At 52.9% G+C, this 12,782-nt stretch overlaps 4 protein-coding genes across 4 annotated transcripts; 3 read left to right on the top strand and 1 right to left on the bottom strand.

The window, feature by feature from the left end:
* Positions 1–2,354: 2,354 nt before the first annotated feature.
* On the bottom strand, positions 2,355–3,225 carry EsH8_V_000365 (Snf7-domain-containing protein; the record flags this gene model as incomplete). The annotated part of the gene is made up of 4 exons (XM_083272881.1): positions 2,355–2,434; positions 2,499–2,704; positions 2,773–2,977; positions 3,039–3,225. The coding sequence occupies 4 exons, from the start codon at positions 3,223–3,225 to the stop codon at positions 2,355–2,357; spliced, it is 678 nt and encodes a 225-aa protein (XP_083125596.1).
* Positions 3,226–3,983: 758 nt separating this feature from the next.
* Positions 3,984–4,472, top strand: EsH8_V_000364 (CST complex subunit Ten1; the record flags this gene model as incomplete). Its single annotated transcript, XM_083272880.1, has 2 exons — positions 3,984–4,072; positions 4,178–4,472. The coding sequence occupies 2 exons, from the start codon at positions 3,984–3,986 to the stop codon at positions 4,470–4,472; spliced, it is 384 nt and encodes a 127-aa protein (XP_083125595.1).
* A 4,222-nt stretch (positions 4,473–8,694) lies between these two features.
* On the top strand, positions 8,695–10,373 carry EsH8_V_000363 (glycoside hydrolase family 10 protein; the record flags this gene model as incomplete). The annotated part of the gene is made up of 4 exons (XM_083272879.1): positions 8,695–9,028; positions 9,083–9,651; positions 9,712–9,892; positions 9,964–10,373. The coding sequence occupies 4 exons, from the start codon at positions 8,695–8,697 to the stop codon at positions 10,371–10,373; spliced, it is 1,494 nt and encodes a 497-aa protein (XP_083125594.1).
* Positions 10,374–10,967: 594 nt separating this feature from the next.
* On the top strand, positions 10,968–12,638 carry EsH8_V_000362 (uncharacterized protein; the record flags this gene model as incomplete). The annotated part of the gene is made up of 6 exons (XM_083272878.1): positions 10,968–11,064; positions 11,116–11,400; positions 11,463–11,521; positions 11,584–12,027; positions 12,159–12,338; positions 12,411–12,638. 6 exons carry the CDS (start codon positions 10,968–10,970, stop codon positions 12,636–12,638), a joined length of 1,293 nt encoding a protein of 430 aa, XP_083125593.1.
* Between the last annotated feature and the right edge of the window lie 144 nt (positions 12,639–12,782).

Here is a 12,782-nt window from a genome sequence, read left to right as displayed (position 1 = left end):
AGTGGCACCGACAGACTGGTGGTGGGGTTGGGCAGCGGGTTCTAGCGGGTTGAATCCGTGGCTGGATGTACACTACTTGCGCAGACAGTCGAGAGGGCGTTCGTAGGAGGGATGGCCGTGTGAGGGGATGAGAGGACGGCAACGCCATCGTGACCATGCCAGCAAGGAGGCTTCCGTGGAAGTGGCTGCTCCATCTTCCGCTGAGCGACGGAGGGTGAGGGTTTGGGCGGGAAAATTGGGTTAAAAAAAAATCAGACATACATAGTGCCCGATGCTGGTGAGGTTAGCAGAGGTTGGGCCGGGTGGTAGCAATGGGATGGGACGGGATGAGAGGCTCCTCCCGACAGCATTGTCTGAGAGGTGCAGTAGCCCAGTCTGGCCCGAGCAGGGTGTGCAGTGCTGTGCAGTGAGCCGTGCAGCACATCGATTGAGCCGGTGCCATTGGTGCCCTGCGAGAAACCGATTTAGTCCGACGACATGCTGCCCGGCAGGACAAGGCAAGACGAATGGAGGGCCGCACGGGGGGTGGACGTTGGGCGCCGAGAGAAACCTGAACGGCAAGCAACGGCTGGTTGGTTGTATTGAGCCAACACGTCGACCTGACCGAGCGCTGCCGAGTTGGCGATTAGGCTGACTAGGAATGGGGCCCAGCTCGCGGGTGAAGCCATCGCAATACCGACGCTGATATCGCGAAAGGTCACAAGGGAGTAAGTAACCATACGTTGCCAGGCCAAAGAGAGGCTGGCTGACAAAAGTGTGTGGACTGCGATGGGCGTGTGATGGCGAAGGAATCGTCCAATCGAGCATGTTTCGATGCTTGTGCAGAAGGGCTCTCACCCATGAATGTTTCCAGGGAAGCAGGCAAGTCGAGTTGGCGGGTTGAACCGAGCTTTTTGCCAGGAAGGTTTCAGTTTTTTTTTCCTTCTTTTTTTCTCTTCCCCTTTTTTCGGCAAGGAGGCGCCGGTCGCTATCACGTCACAGCCAACGGGTTGGGAAAGGCGTGGTTACCTCACCGTTGGAATTCGGTGTGTTGGCCCGCCTCGCCCTACGACGAGCAGGCTAGAGCAACTCGGGGCATCCCTCCAACGTCTTGCGCCTGAGTGTTGACAAGCCTGTTCTTAGCTGCCCTAATAAACAACTCGTGTGGACTCCGATAAGGACCATGTATTGGCATCCCCGTCACAGCGCCATAACGAAGCATATTGGTTTTAGTCGTGTCGGAAGAACACAATACCTGCGCTGTACCTCCCACCGGCCACTTTCCCTCGGCCTCTGCCCCCTAAGCCCCGGGGTAGGTACCACCACAACAACACGCTCCCGGGACTGCCACCACCTTGGCGTTGCGCTGCTCCATCCCCTCCACAATACATCGCTTTGTACACGGCCTGGGGGCCCTCTTGACTTTGCATTGACGAGGCAGTAAAGCCTCATTTGCCTTCTCCTGATAATCGTGACCACATCTCCGTCGACAAGACAAGGATATGGCTTCGCGTCAGGGTCGAGCACAATGAGGCCCGCCTTTCCGTCGTGACTCGAGCGAGGCGAGACCGACGAGTCCTCCGCAACGACGCCCGTTACCTCAACATGGGATGCGCACAACACGGGGGCACGGGCGATGGTGGCTTGGGACAGTCCGGCCTACGATCGGTCACTCCTGACGACTGGCGGTGTGCCGAGACACGTGAGAGATGGCTCCTGTCCCGGTCCCGGTCAGGTGGATCCGCGAGCCAGCGAATTTCCCACTCCAAGGTGGACCGCCGTCTATGTCTCGCCCGCTCGCTCACCGGACCAGACACCGCTGCATTGCGGCTGCATCTCCGGCGCATTAGCCAGGCGAATCTCTCGTCCCGATGCACGCCAACACTGCACATGGTCCCGTTGCGTTGCCTTGTCCCGCCACAGCTTTCTCAACAACGGTCAATATGTCTTCTATGGAAAGAGAAAAAAAACCTGGACGTAGTAGATGTAGACTGTGAACTGCCACTCCAGCAAAGCAGAAAAGCTTGTCAAACTCCCTCCCGTCCCTCCACAACCGCGAGATATCCATCAATTGACACCCGCGTACCCCAAAAACGCCAACGCCGGTAGACACATCTTCGGAAAAGGCCAGGGAGCTGAGAAACATGCCAACCAAGGCCGCCCCAGAATTATTGTCGTTTGCAGTAAGCGTGTAAGCGCGCGTGCGCATCGTGTGTGTCGTGCAGTGTCCACTTCTATGCGCAGTCTTGATCTTCGGCTGCTCACGCCCTTGCGCTGCGGTTGCACGCAAGCCTCCAGAAGCCCCGTCCCGAACCAAGAATGCTATGCCTTCGCTCTCAACCGCCCCCGCAACATCGCCAGACGTCTCAAACCTCTTACATGGCCATCTCGGCCTGCAACTTCCGAAGCTCGGCCTCCTCGTCGTCCTCTTCGACAGCGGCTGGCTTGCTTTTGACTGATTTGCTCCCGTTAGCTCATGGACATTGATAAGGCCTGGTTGAGGACGGGGAGTTCCATACTTTCTCCGTTCGCTGCCGCTGGCATCCGGTAGACTGCGTCCGAGACTGGCACCGAGCCAGTGCTGACCATTCGCTCGTCCAACGCCTCTTGCTGCATCTGCTCCAACTCGTCTTCCAAGTCTTCGTCGATGATGTTGTCGGTTTGGCCCGTCGTGATGGCGTTGACAATTTCCTCGCTGAGCGCATTCTGTTCTCGGAGGTCCTCCCTGTTTCCGTCTGGTAAGCACTCCATCTTATAACCTTGCAAGGAAGGCTTTGAAATGCATGTACGTACATCGTTTGGTCCACCTTGTCGACCGTGAGCTTGCCGTGGATCCCCTTCATGGCCTGGCCGGCCTTCTCCATCGCCAATAGCGTCTCACGGTTGATATTTGCCGACTCGATAGCGTTGATTTGGGACTCGAGTGTCGTGATCTGAGAGATGGTCTGCTCCAGGCTGTGTTCGTGGCCCTTCTTGCGGCGCAAGGCAGCCTTGGCGGCTACAAATATGGCTCGTCAACATCTAGCTTCTCCGAGATATATATCGCTCAGATGACTTACCGTTCTTGTTTGTGTTGATGTTCTTCCTCGCAATACCATCTTGCTCATCCATCAAATTTTGGAGGTGCTTCTCTCTCTTTTGCAGCATGTCAAGCTGAACCCGTAGGCCGAGGATCGCGTCTTTGGCATCATTCTTCTTCTTGGCGCCGCCGCCGCCGCCGCCGAACCAGCCCCAGACGCCAGACATGGTGAAATTTGCTTAGAGGTTGTGGTTTTGGAATATCGTGTCAGATGGATCTGAGGGGATCGAGTCGCTTTTGGGGTTGTGTGCAGGCAGCTATCGCTCGAAGGCAGCCGTAATCCTGGGTTGCGTGGCACTCGACCGAAGTTTGATGGCGGGGTACCGAAACGGGAAACAAGCGGGCACTCGTCGTCGTCAACGAGCCGCGGGTCTAACGAAGCGTATTGATAGACACGGTTACCGAGGCGTGAGATCGTGCGACGAACACTCGCGGCTCTCAAGTCAAGATGTCGCAAGGTTGATAGACAGAAGGCTGAAAGATATGGTCAGGCAGGCGAGGCAAGTATGATGCAAGCTCCCGACTGGCTTAGCGATGCCGTTTAGTGGGTGGGCGATGACGGCTGTTCTGCCCAGCAACAAGAGTCGCCTGACTTAGCCGTAGTTCAGCCGATCATGTGAGCTGTCCGCGTGACTTTGGCTTTGTGACTGGGCGATAAGACGAGGCCCGTGCACTCTTACCTGGTCCGTCGTCGCTTAGATAAGCAGTCATAGACTCACAGCGGGCTGTCAGTGCTCCATGCACAGAAGCTACTGGGGAATCGTCTAGTCAAGTCGACACTTCTTCCAACATAGACCAGCAGTCTGTCTATCCCAGACGCTTATCGGCGACTCTTTAACAAGGCCAGAATATCGAGCGCACGTGTGCCTTGGTTTTCTATCTCTGCGAAAACTCCCACGGCGCACACTAACAGCTGGCATCAGCCATGTCTAGAGGCCCACTCCCTTCTCAGCTGTGTCTTCTCTCAGACTTGCCGTCAAAGTCGCCAGGTGAGAAGGTCAGGTTCTTGGGATGGTAAGATTGCAACATTTCCCCGCTTACTATCGCGTCTCTTGTGATTTAGATACCCTCGAATTCCGAGAATCGCTCCGTGATATTCAGATACTGATTTAGCTATAGTGTCACCTCCTACTCATTGGGCTCGGCAGTGCTTACGCTGGAGCATGGCTTCCCCCAAGGATCCGATGTTAGTGCATTGGTTGACGTCCAGCTCTTACTCGGAACATTGAAATCAGATCAGACACGTATCGGCGAGTGGGTGAATGTGGTTGGCTATCTCACGCCTTCTTCATCGGGAACGCGGGCCAGAGGGACGAACCGCGAACCGCAGAACGTGGCCATACAGGCATTATTGCTCTGGTCGGCTGGCCCTCTTCATTTACAACGATACGAATCTTCCTTCGCGACGCTCTGAACAATGGTCTAGGTGAACCCACAACCGCTGCTTTGCTAGGCGAAGCACACCACCTGTTGTGCGAAGCTGCCACCTGACCTGAACACACGTCAACATGAGCCTTACTCACAACGTAGGCAGACGTGTCATGCTCTCGCACGCTCACCACCTCAACGAGGCTGTCTTGTACCGTCTGATTGGTCTTTGAAGCCACGAACCATCAAACTTCGATAAGGATTACTTCTTCACGGCCGTTGATGATTGATGCTTTTGCCTGGACATGGACCATGGGCTGTCCCGGCTGTGGCATACTTTTGGAAGGTTCTATTAAGCAAACACCCTCAACCCGGCCTACGTGTGCTGCTTGCCTGCAACAATGGCAGTCTGGTCCCGGCCTTGATGCATCACGTCTATTCGGGAACTGCATACATTCGCCAATTAAGTATCTGGTTGGGGAAAGGCTAGCTGGCTGCATCCGTTGGCGCTGCACTTTGCTGCGCACCTCTAACAATAATTCCGCATACACATACCTATTGGGAGAAATTGGCAAAACGGCGTCGGAGTTTTGGCCGTTACCATTGGGCCCCAACTCTGCCAGATGGCAGACTGCTGCTGGACGACTCCAGAACACATACGCTTGCCCGTCCCAATCAAATTGACTTGGTTATTCTGCTTTGTTCGCCTGACGCCCGACCAGTCAAAATAACGACGAGTGCTCGGTCGGGTCCACTGTCTGCTGCGACCACCAGGCCACACAAATCACTTCCCCTCACCAGAGCCAGGACCTTCTTCGCATAGCGCCTCGAATCATCGAATCCCACAAATTCCTTTCGTTATGCATGAAAGGGCTCACCCTGCCGCCTGCAACGCCTCTAATGTTTGCGCTTAGATCCAGAAAATTCCTGGTCCAATCTGAGATCTCGATCATGGTAGTCGGCTCCACCGAACCGCTTGGCCTCACTCGCGCCGCCTGTCATCGTAACGTCGATGCCGCTCGTGGCTTCGGTGCGTCTCGTGTCTCCTTCGTGACGAGTCGTTTGAGCCCCGGGATATTACCACGGGTTGATGCAGCGGTCTCTTGAGAGGCTTGTCCGCTTCTTGGGCCCTAATGGCTGCTTGTCGCTCCCACATCTCTTTGGATTTTCTGCAGATATCGTCGATTTGCTCCTGCGCGTGGTTAAGACGGTCAGCAACAGGCTCATATCGCAGAGAACGGTGGGCTCGATGGTATAACTCACATCTGTCAAGCATGGGCCCGGGGTGGTGATGAGAAATCCATCTTCTCCCTATAGATGATGTGAGAAGCGTCTCAGTCACCTCGGTTGAGATATTCACACCTCATTTGTGTAGGGCCTAACAGTTGCATCCGGCCCTAGATGGTAGGGAAGCTCTTGGGTAATGATTTTCTTATGGATGTCCAGCCGGGGAATCCAATATCGGTTCATCTCTGATGATGAAGACATGGCAGTTGCTTGGACATGAGGGATACAATATGTATGTCCGAGCACCTGGGGCGCGAGATGGCTCAAGATGTTCTGGGATGATCGTGATCAGGAGGATGATGAAGGTATTTATCTTCCACATCCATGCGACAATATGGGCGCGCCAATCCTCGTACGCCGCACCAGAGTTGTGATTACGAGGATCCAAGGCATATAATTGCACCAGGCAAGACAAGAAGCGCACTTTGACTGCCTTTACGGCGCAACTTGTCGGTATCCTCACCGCTTCGGCTTCTAAGTCGTCAGAACCTGTCTTGCTATGCGTGCATGCAAGGAGAGGCGCCACCTATGCTCGTGGTTGTGTCTGTTCTTACAAGGGTGGGAGCCCATACATCTGGGTGTGTGTCCCACCTTGTGAGTTGGAGTGGTGAGCCGCCTGCAAGAGATAGCCATGAAAAAAAGTGAGGCGGACGGCATCAACCCCATGACGGTTCGCCTCACACACCCGCCATAATCCCGCCACTGCAACCACGAATCACCACAGGACATTGCCTTGTCTGCTTTGACTACCTTACTATTGAATCCTGTTGTTTTTGCGCCTATAACCATCATCGAATGAGCCTTTTGATGCTTGTTTATTCGTCAGTTCTCGGTTGTGAACCATTTTGCTGCGAGATCTAGCGACGGGACCAGGCTGCAGTTTCTGCAGGTCCGTCCCTTCGTCATCGTCGTTCCTGAACATGCTGAGACGGTGCCTCCCCTGGTGGCTTTCTGGCATATTCATCTTGAGCTCGTCTCAAGGATGAACCCGGTGGGTAAGGTAAGGCGCTGGTGGTCACTGGCAGCCAAGAGTGCAGATCATGTCGATCGCGGCTTCTGACCTCAAGGCGAGGTTGCGGAGGGGACAACCCGCGGCCACTCATTGCCGGTAAAGGACTTATATATCTAGGATCCTGGGTTCTTCAACGATCCGAATGAACCCTGGACCTTTCACCTTCCTGTTGGTCCCGGATTCTTGGAACTTAGGGCTGCCGTGATCGGCGCCGTCTGCTCCGGATTTGCCGGCCATTCAACTGCCGATGGACAGTAATCGGAATTTGGCAGCTTTTCGACAATCCAGCCCTCCATTTCATTTCAAGTGGTGTGTATGATCAGTTCCTGGTAATTACCGATGGCATCATCTGCATCTACCCCGAAGCATCATTTCAGTCACTCAAATCGATTGATGTTGATGTGGTCTGGCCATCACACGCTCAAGAGACGAGAACGAGGCTTACACAAGCAGGGAATATGTGGGGTAAGAGGATTCTCGCCTGGTTTCCTGTCAAGCCGGAAAGCTGATCTCCCTGCACCCAGAAGGAAAACAATATGTTATTAGCAGTACGAGTGCGAGATGCCACACCCTTTCGGAGATATCGACATGGCCATTGGACAAAACACTGGGCTCATCAGTTCATTAATCGTAAGACAACATCGAGGACATAACATTGCACACCGAACAGTGCAACGTTGTGCGAAGGCCCTGTCGGGCGAACAATTCAAGGCGGCATATACGCAGGGTTCAGTGACCTCTCGTTACTGATGGAACCGAATGGTATAATCGCAACTCCTGCCCCACAAACTTTAGATAACTGGGCCTGTGGACTTGGGCCGCCTCGTAACCCCACGAAGGATTCATGGCTTCAGCTCACTGTCCGTTCGGCTTGGATGGAGTACAGGGTCCCCAAAATTGTTGGCATTGCTGCTTTTCTTGAACGACATGAAGATTGGTGTGGGATCTGTGAGTTAATTGAGCCGCAGAAGGCTCTAGCTTGTAATCTCTTATACCCCGTTTGTTTCCAACCAAGCTTTTGATTTGAACCCCGTTGAGAAAGTGATCGGCCCACGGAAGGTAGTAGAGAGCCATATCGATCAAAGGTGGACTTTGATGTCCGACCTGACGGCGCTAGCCCTTGGTGGGCTGATTCCCGAATACCGGGGTATCCCTCAAATCTATTGCATTTAGCTTGTCTCTTTCTCATGCTCCTCCTTTATCCGGGTATAAAACCAAGTACTATGGCGGAACTTGCACAGTCCGTTCTCATTCACCTCGAAATTCGACAGCTGCATCAGAACAGAACGGCCAGTGCCCTCCCGATACGGAATTTTCTACTTGCCAGAAGCAGTTCAGCGTTCATGCATGAGTGTGCAATCGACTAGAAATGAATGATCACCATGTTATATGTATGAGAGGCCCATTAAGCCAAAGTGTTTGACACCCTACTGGTAGCGCATCACCTCATTCAGGCTAAAACGGCACTGGCGACAACTGTCTGCAATTTTATCAACCTTCTTAAGAACTTATTCTAACTGGAAGACTTGTTTCTGATCTAGCCTGACTAGGTCTGGGTTTGGACCAATCTAGCGACATCATGATGAATGTCCGTCTCAACTCCGTCTCCCAAATTGGTCCCGTTGACTGGCGATGCGTCGCAATTGGACTCTTTAACAATGTTGTATCGACATCTTGCAGAACTCAGGATTTGACCCGGATAACATCCCCGCACTGAGCCAAGAAGCATAAGATCGGCTCGCATTCCGCAAGTGTGGTTCCATTCGAGTTTATGTCGTTCTTCCAAATTAAGTTACCATAGCTGTCACAATGGCATCTCTTCTGCCTGAAGCCAGGCAGTGTGACGGCTCCAAAGAGATTCTACTTATTCGCCGCCCAAGCTCTCAAAGTGCTGCTTTACTGGCGCTACGTTATCGAAGCCGGAGTCCATGATCCCTCAGTCTTTCGGTCATCAGGAGCAGCTCTCACGATGTATCCCATCAGAATCCTCGCAGCGATTCTCGTCGCCTGTAGCCCGGCTACCGCGCAACTAAACCAGCTCGCCGTCGCCGCAGGCTTCAAGTACTTTGGCACAGCGGTAGACAATCCTGGACTGAACAACCAGGCTTACATGAACATCGCCTCGAGCAAGAATGAGTTCGGCCAGGTAACTCCTGCAAATGGACAGAAGTGGGACTCTACGGAGCGATCACAAGGCCAGTTCAGCTACACCAACGGCGACGCTGTCACCAATAGAGCGCGACAAGCAGGCCAGATATTACGCTGCCATACTCTTGTATGGCATAGCCAGCTTCCCAGCTGGGGTGCGTCATGGCCCATCCAAGCCCTCTCACAAAAATATTGCTGACGGGACACAGTTAACAACATCAACGGACGTGATGCAATGATAAGGGTGCTCCAAACTCATATTCAGAATGTCGCCGGGCATTACAAGGGTCAATGCTACGCTTGGGACGTGGTAAACGAAGCCCTTGAAGATAGCGGCTCATACAGGAACAGCCCTATGTACCGGGCCCTCGGCAAAGACTTCATCCCCATCGCCTTCCAAGCCGCAGCTGCCGCTGACCCAGGCACCAAGCTGTACTACAACGACTACAACATTGAGAACCCAGGAGCCAAGTACAATGAGGCCCTCAACATCGTCCGAAACATCAAAAGCTACGGCGCTCGCATTGACGGCGTGGGCCTCCAGGCTCATTTCATCGTAGGCCAAACACCCAGCCTGGCGAACCTAAAGACGGTGCTCAGCGGCTTCGCGGCTCTCGTCGACGAGGTCGCGTACACCGAACTTGACATACGGCATCCGAGACTTCCCGCATCCGACACAGACCGCCAACAGCAGAGCCGAGACTACCAGACTGTGGCTCAAGCATGCCTTGATACGCCCAAGTGTGTCGGGATCACCGTGTGGGATTTCGCGGACCAGGTGAGACTTCAAATTGCACTCCTCGCATGACAGCCAGGAGCTGATATCTTATTTTCTCAGTATTCCTGGGTTCCTCAGACTTTCCCTGGTCAGGGAGACGCCTGTCTATGGAACAATAATCTACAGAAAAAGCCCGCGTACACTGGCCTCGTCAATCTCTTCTCGAGTGCTGCTGCCTCTCGGGCTAGTACCAGCTCAACCACCAGTGCGCAACCCACAACACCAACAAGTACCACAACATGCAAGTCCCCAACACAATTACTAAGAAGTCGATTTTCATGGTATTTCAAAGCATACTAATTCAGACTATAGCAACGTCTTCTCGATCTATATCAACCATTACGAGCTATGTGACCCAGGTGACAACGCAAACAGCCACCATCACCCAGCCTCCGTCCACCACATCCTCCCGGGGCTCTGTTGTGACCGTCACCGTGTCGAGCTGGACGACGGTGGTTGTAACTGTAACAAATATCGATACAGTCATTGAGACCATAACGGTCTGGGTTCCTCCACCGACGAGCACAACCACGACCGTACAGTCAACGACCAGTTCCTCGACGAGCTCATCACGTAGTACCTCTACTACACCACCTCCCGCCCCGGAGCCGACGCAGACGAAGTACGGACAGTGCGGCGGATCAACCTACGTTGGGGCGACGAAGTGCGCGGCTGGGTCAACCTGCAGCGTGCTCAACCCATGGTACTACCAGTGCTTGTAGACAAATTCATGCCTAGAGGCTTCTTGTTTGGTACCGTACTAACAGATAAACGTCTGAGAGTCTCGAATTCGTCTAGTACTTGGCAGAGACTGGGGATGTTGAATGCCCGCCGGCCCACATAGAGAATATGCCATCTATCGTAGCTTTAAAGAGTTTTATATTATCCACTACTGCATTTATTGGCTAAGCAAGTGGAATTTGTAATGTTCTTATCTTGATTTGTCTGGCTGAGACACAAAGCCAGATCCCTGTGATGCCTGCCATTGATAGGTTGCTAGGAACATTTTGTAGTTTTTATCTGATGGTTACATCCGGGAATAACAAAGATTCTTCTTGTTTTGTTTAGACACTTCCATGTCCATCATAGAGCACGCCATATCATGACGCGGATATTCTGCAATCTTTCACCGGATGACTCATGGCTAACAAGGCGTTTCAGGGGATTAGTGCGAAGAAGGTAATTGAGACTGTGTTGATTGAGCCTTCAGGTCTTTATGGTCTAAATCAATCAGTGGACTTCTCGATAACTTTCCAGATGAAAGTCTAATTTTTCAAGAATACCGAGTGTGCATGTCCTTAGGCTTAACCTCCGAAATGTCTACCAAGAAAATCCTCGTCCTCGGCAGCGGCTTGGTAGCCAAGCCATGCGTCGACTACCTCTTGCGCGATGAGAAGAACATATTAACCATTGGTGTTTCTCTCTGCTCCCTTTGATGTATTACAGAATACTAACGACTTACAGCCTGCCGAACCCTGTCGGCAGCCCAGACCCTAGCCTCGAATCACCCTCGAGCCACTGCCATCGCCCTCGATGTTGCCTCCCCGGAACTAGAAGAGCACGTGGCAACACATGACGTTGTAATCTCCCTCGTACCCTTTATACATCACCCGACCGTCGTCAAGGCTGGCATACGAGGCAAGACGCACGTTGTAACAACGAGCTATGTGTCTCCGGCTATCAGGGAATTGGAGGCTGAGGCCAAGGCTGCGGGTATCACGGTGCTGAAAGAAGTCGGCGTTGATCCAGGTACTATACTTAAGCCTCACCTATACCTCAATCATGATTCAAACTAATACTTATTCAATTAGGCGTGGATCATTTGTACGCTATCAAGACCATTGACGAAGTGCATGAGAAAGGTGGAAAGGTGAGAGGCCAATTTACCAGCCTTTATACATAATCGTGGGTACTTATAAACCGCAATGGCAGGTCAAGGAATTTTACTCGTATTGTGGTGGCCTCCCAGCCCCCGAAATCGCCGGCAACCCCCTCCGCTTCAAATTCTCCTGGTCCCCGCGCGGCGCCCTCCTGTCGCAGTTCAATTCTGCATCATTTCTCCAGGACGGCAAAGTCGTGGAAATTCCCAACGAGAAGCTCATGGCACAAGCGAAGCCGTACCATGTCATAGATGGGTACTCCTTCGTGGCGTATCCGAATCGCAACTCCGTCCCGTTTCGAGAGTTTTATAATATCCCAGAGGCGGACACGGTAATCCGGGGGTCTCTACGTTATGATGGAAACCCAGCTTTTGTAGCGGCGCTTATAAAGCTGGGGTGGCTTGATACGCGGCCGAAGGACTGGCTGGAGAAGACCGACGGCGGCGATGATCTGACGTTGAGGGAGGTGTTTGGGCGGGCCATTGGTGCAGACGGGGTTGATGACGAGTAAGTGATCCGTCCGACAGTGCTTTGATTCCATTGTAAGAACGAAGTTGACGAGATCCAAGTTCTTTAACTTCGCGCATCGATGAGCTGTGCAGTTTTTCGGACGAAAGCGAGAGGGAGAAAATCATCTCCGGTCTGAGATGGATCGGTCTGTTCACTGATAAAGCTGCGACCCTCCGCGGCAACCTCCTGGATACCCTTTGCGCCGAACTCGAGTTACTCATGAGCTTCCAGCCTGGCGAGAGGGATTTGGTGATGCTCCAGCACAAGTTTGTCGTCGAATGGCAAGATGGCAGACGGGTAAGAATCCTCCCAATTTCGGTCCCGGCTCGCAGATGATGAATAGCTATGCTAACGGCCTGACTTGGACAGGAGACGATCACCTCGACGCTAGAGCTTCTTGGAGATCCAAACGGCCATTCAGCCATGGCCAAGTCGGTGGGCGTTACTTGCGGCATCGCCACTCAGTTGCTGCTCGATGGCGAACCTGCTCTAAATGTGCCCGGTGTGTTGGCACCTTACACCGCGGAGATATGCAATCCCATTCGCAAGGTGCTCGAAACCGAGGGCATAAAATTGGTTGAAAAGTCGATTTCATGAGCACGTAGTACAACTATCTTCGGTCTATGAAGTCAAAGCAGCTTTGTTGGATATCGTAGACAAAAGCTCGAATCTTAGTAACTAGAATCTAAGCTAGAACTCGAAGGGTATCATTCACATGGTTGAAATCCGTACTTTCTGTTT

Source organism: Colletotrichum jinshuiense, chromosome 5, assembly GCF_051148585.1.
Source record: "Colletotrichum jinshuiense chromosome 5, complete sequence".
NCBI lineage: Eukaryota > Fungi > Ascomycota > Sordariomycetes > Glomerellales > Glomerellaceae > Colletotrichum > Colletotrichum jinshuiense.
Note: the sequence above shows the minus strand (reverse complement) of the source record. Positions and strands in the feature narration are given on the sequence as shown.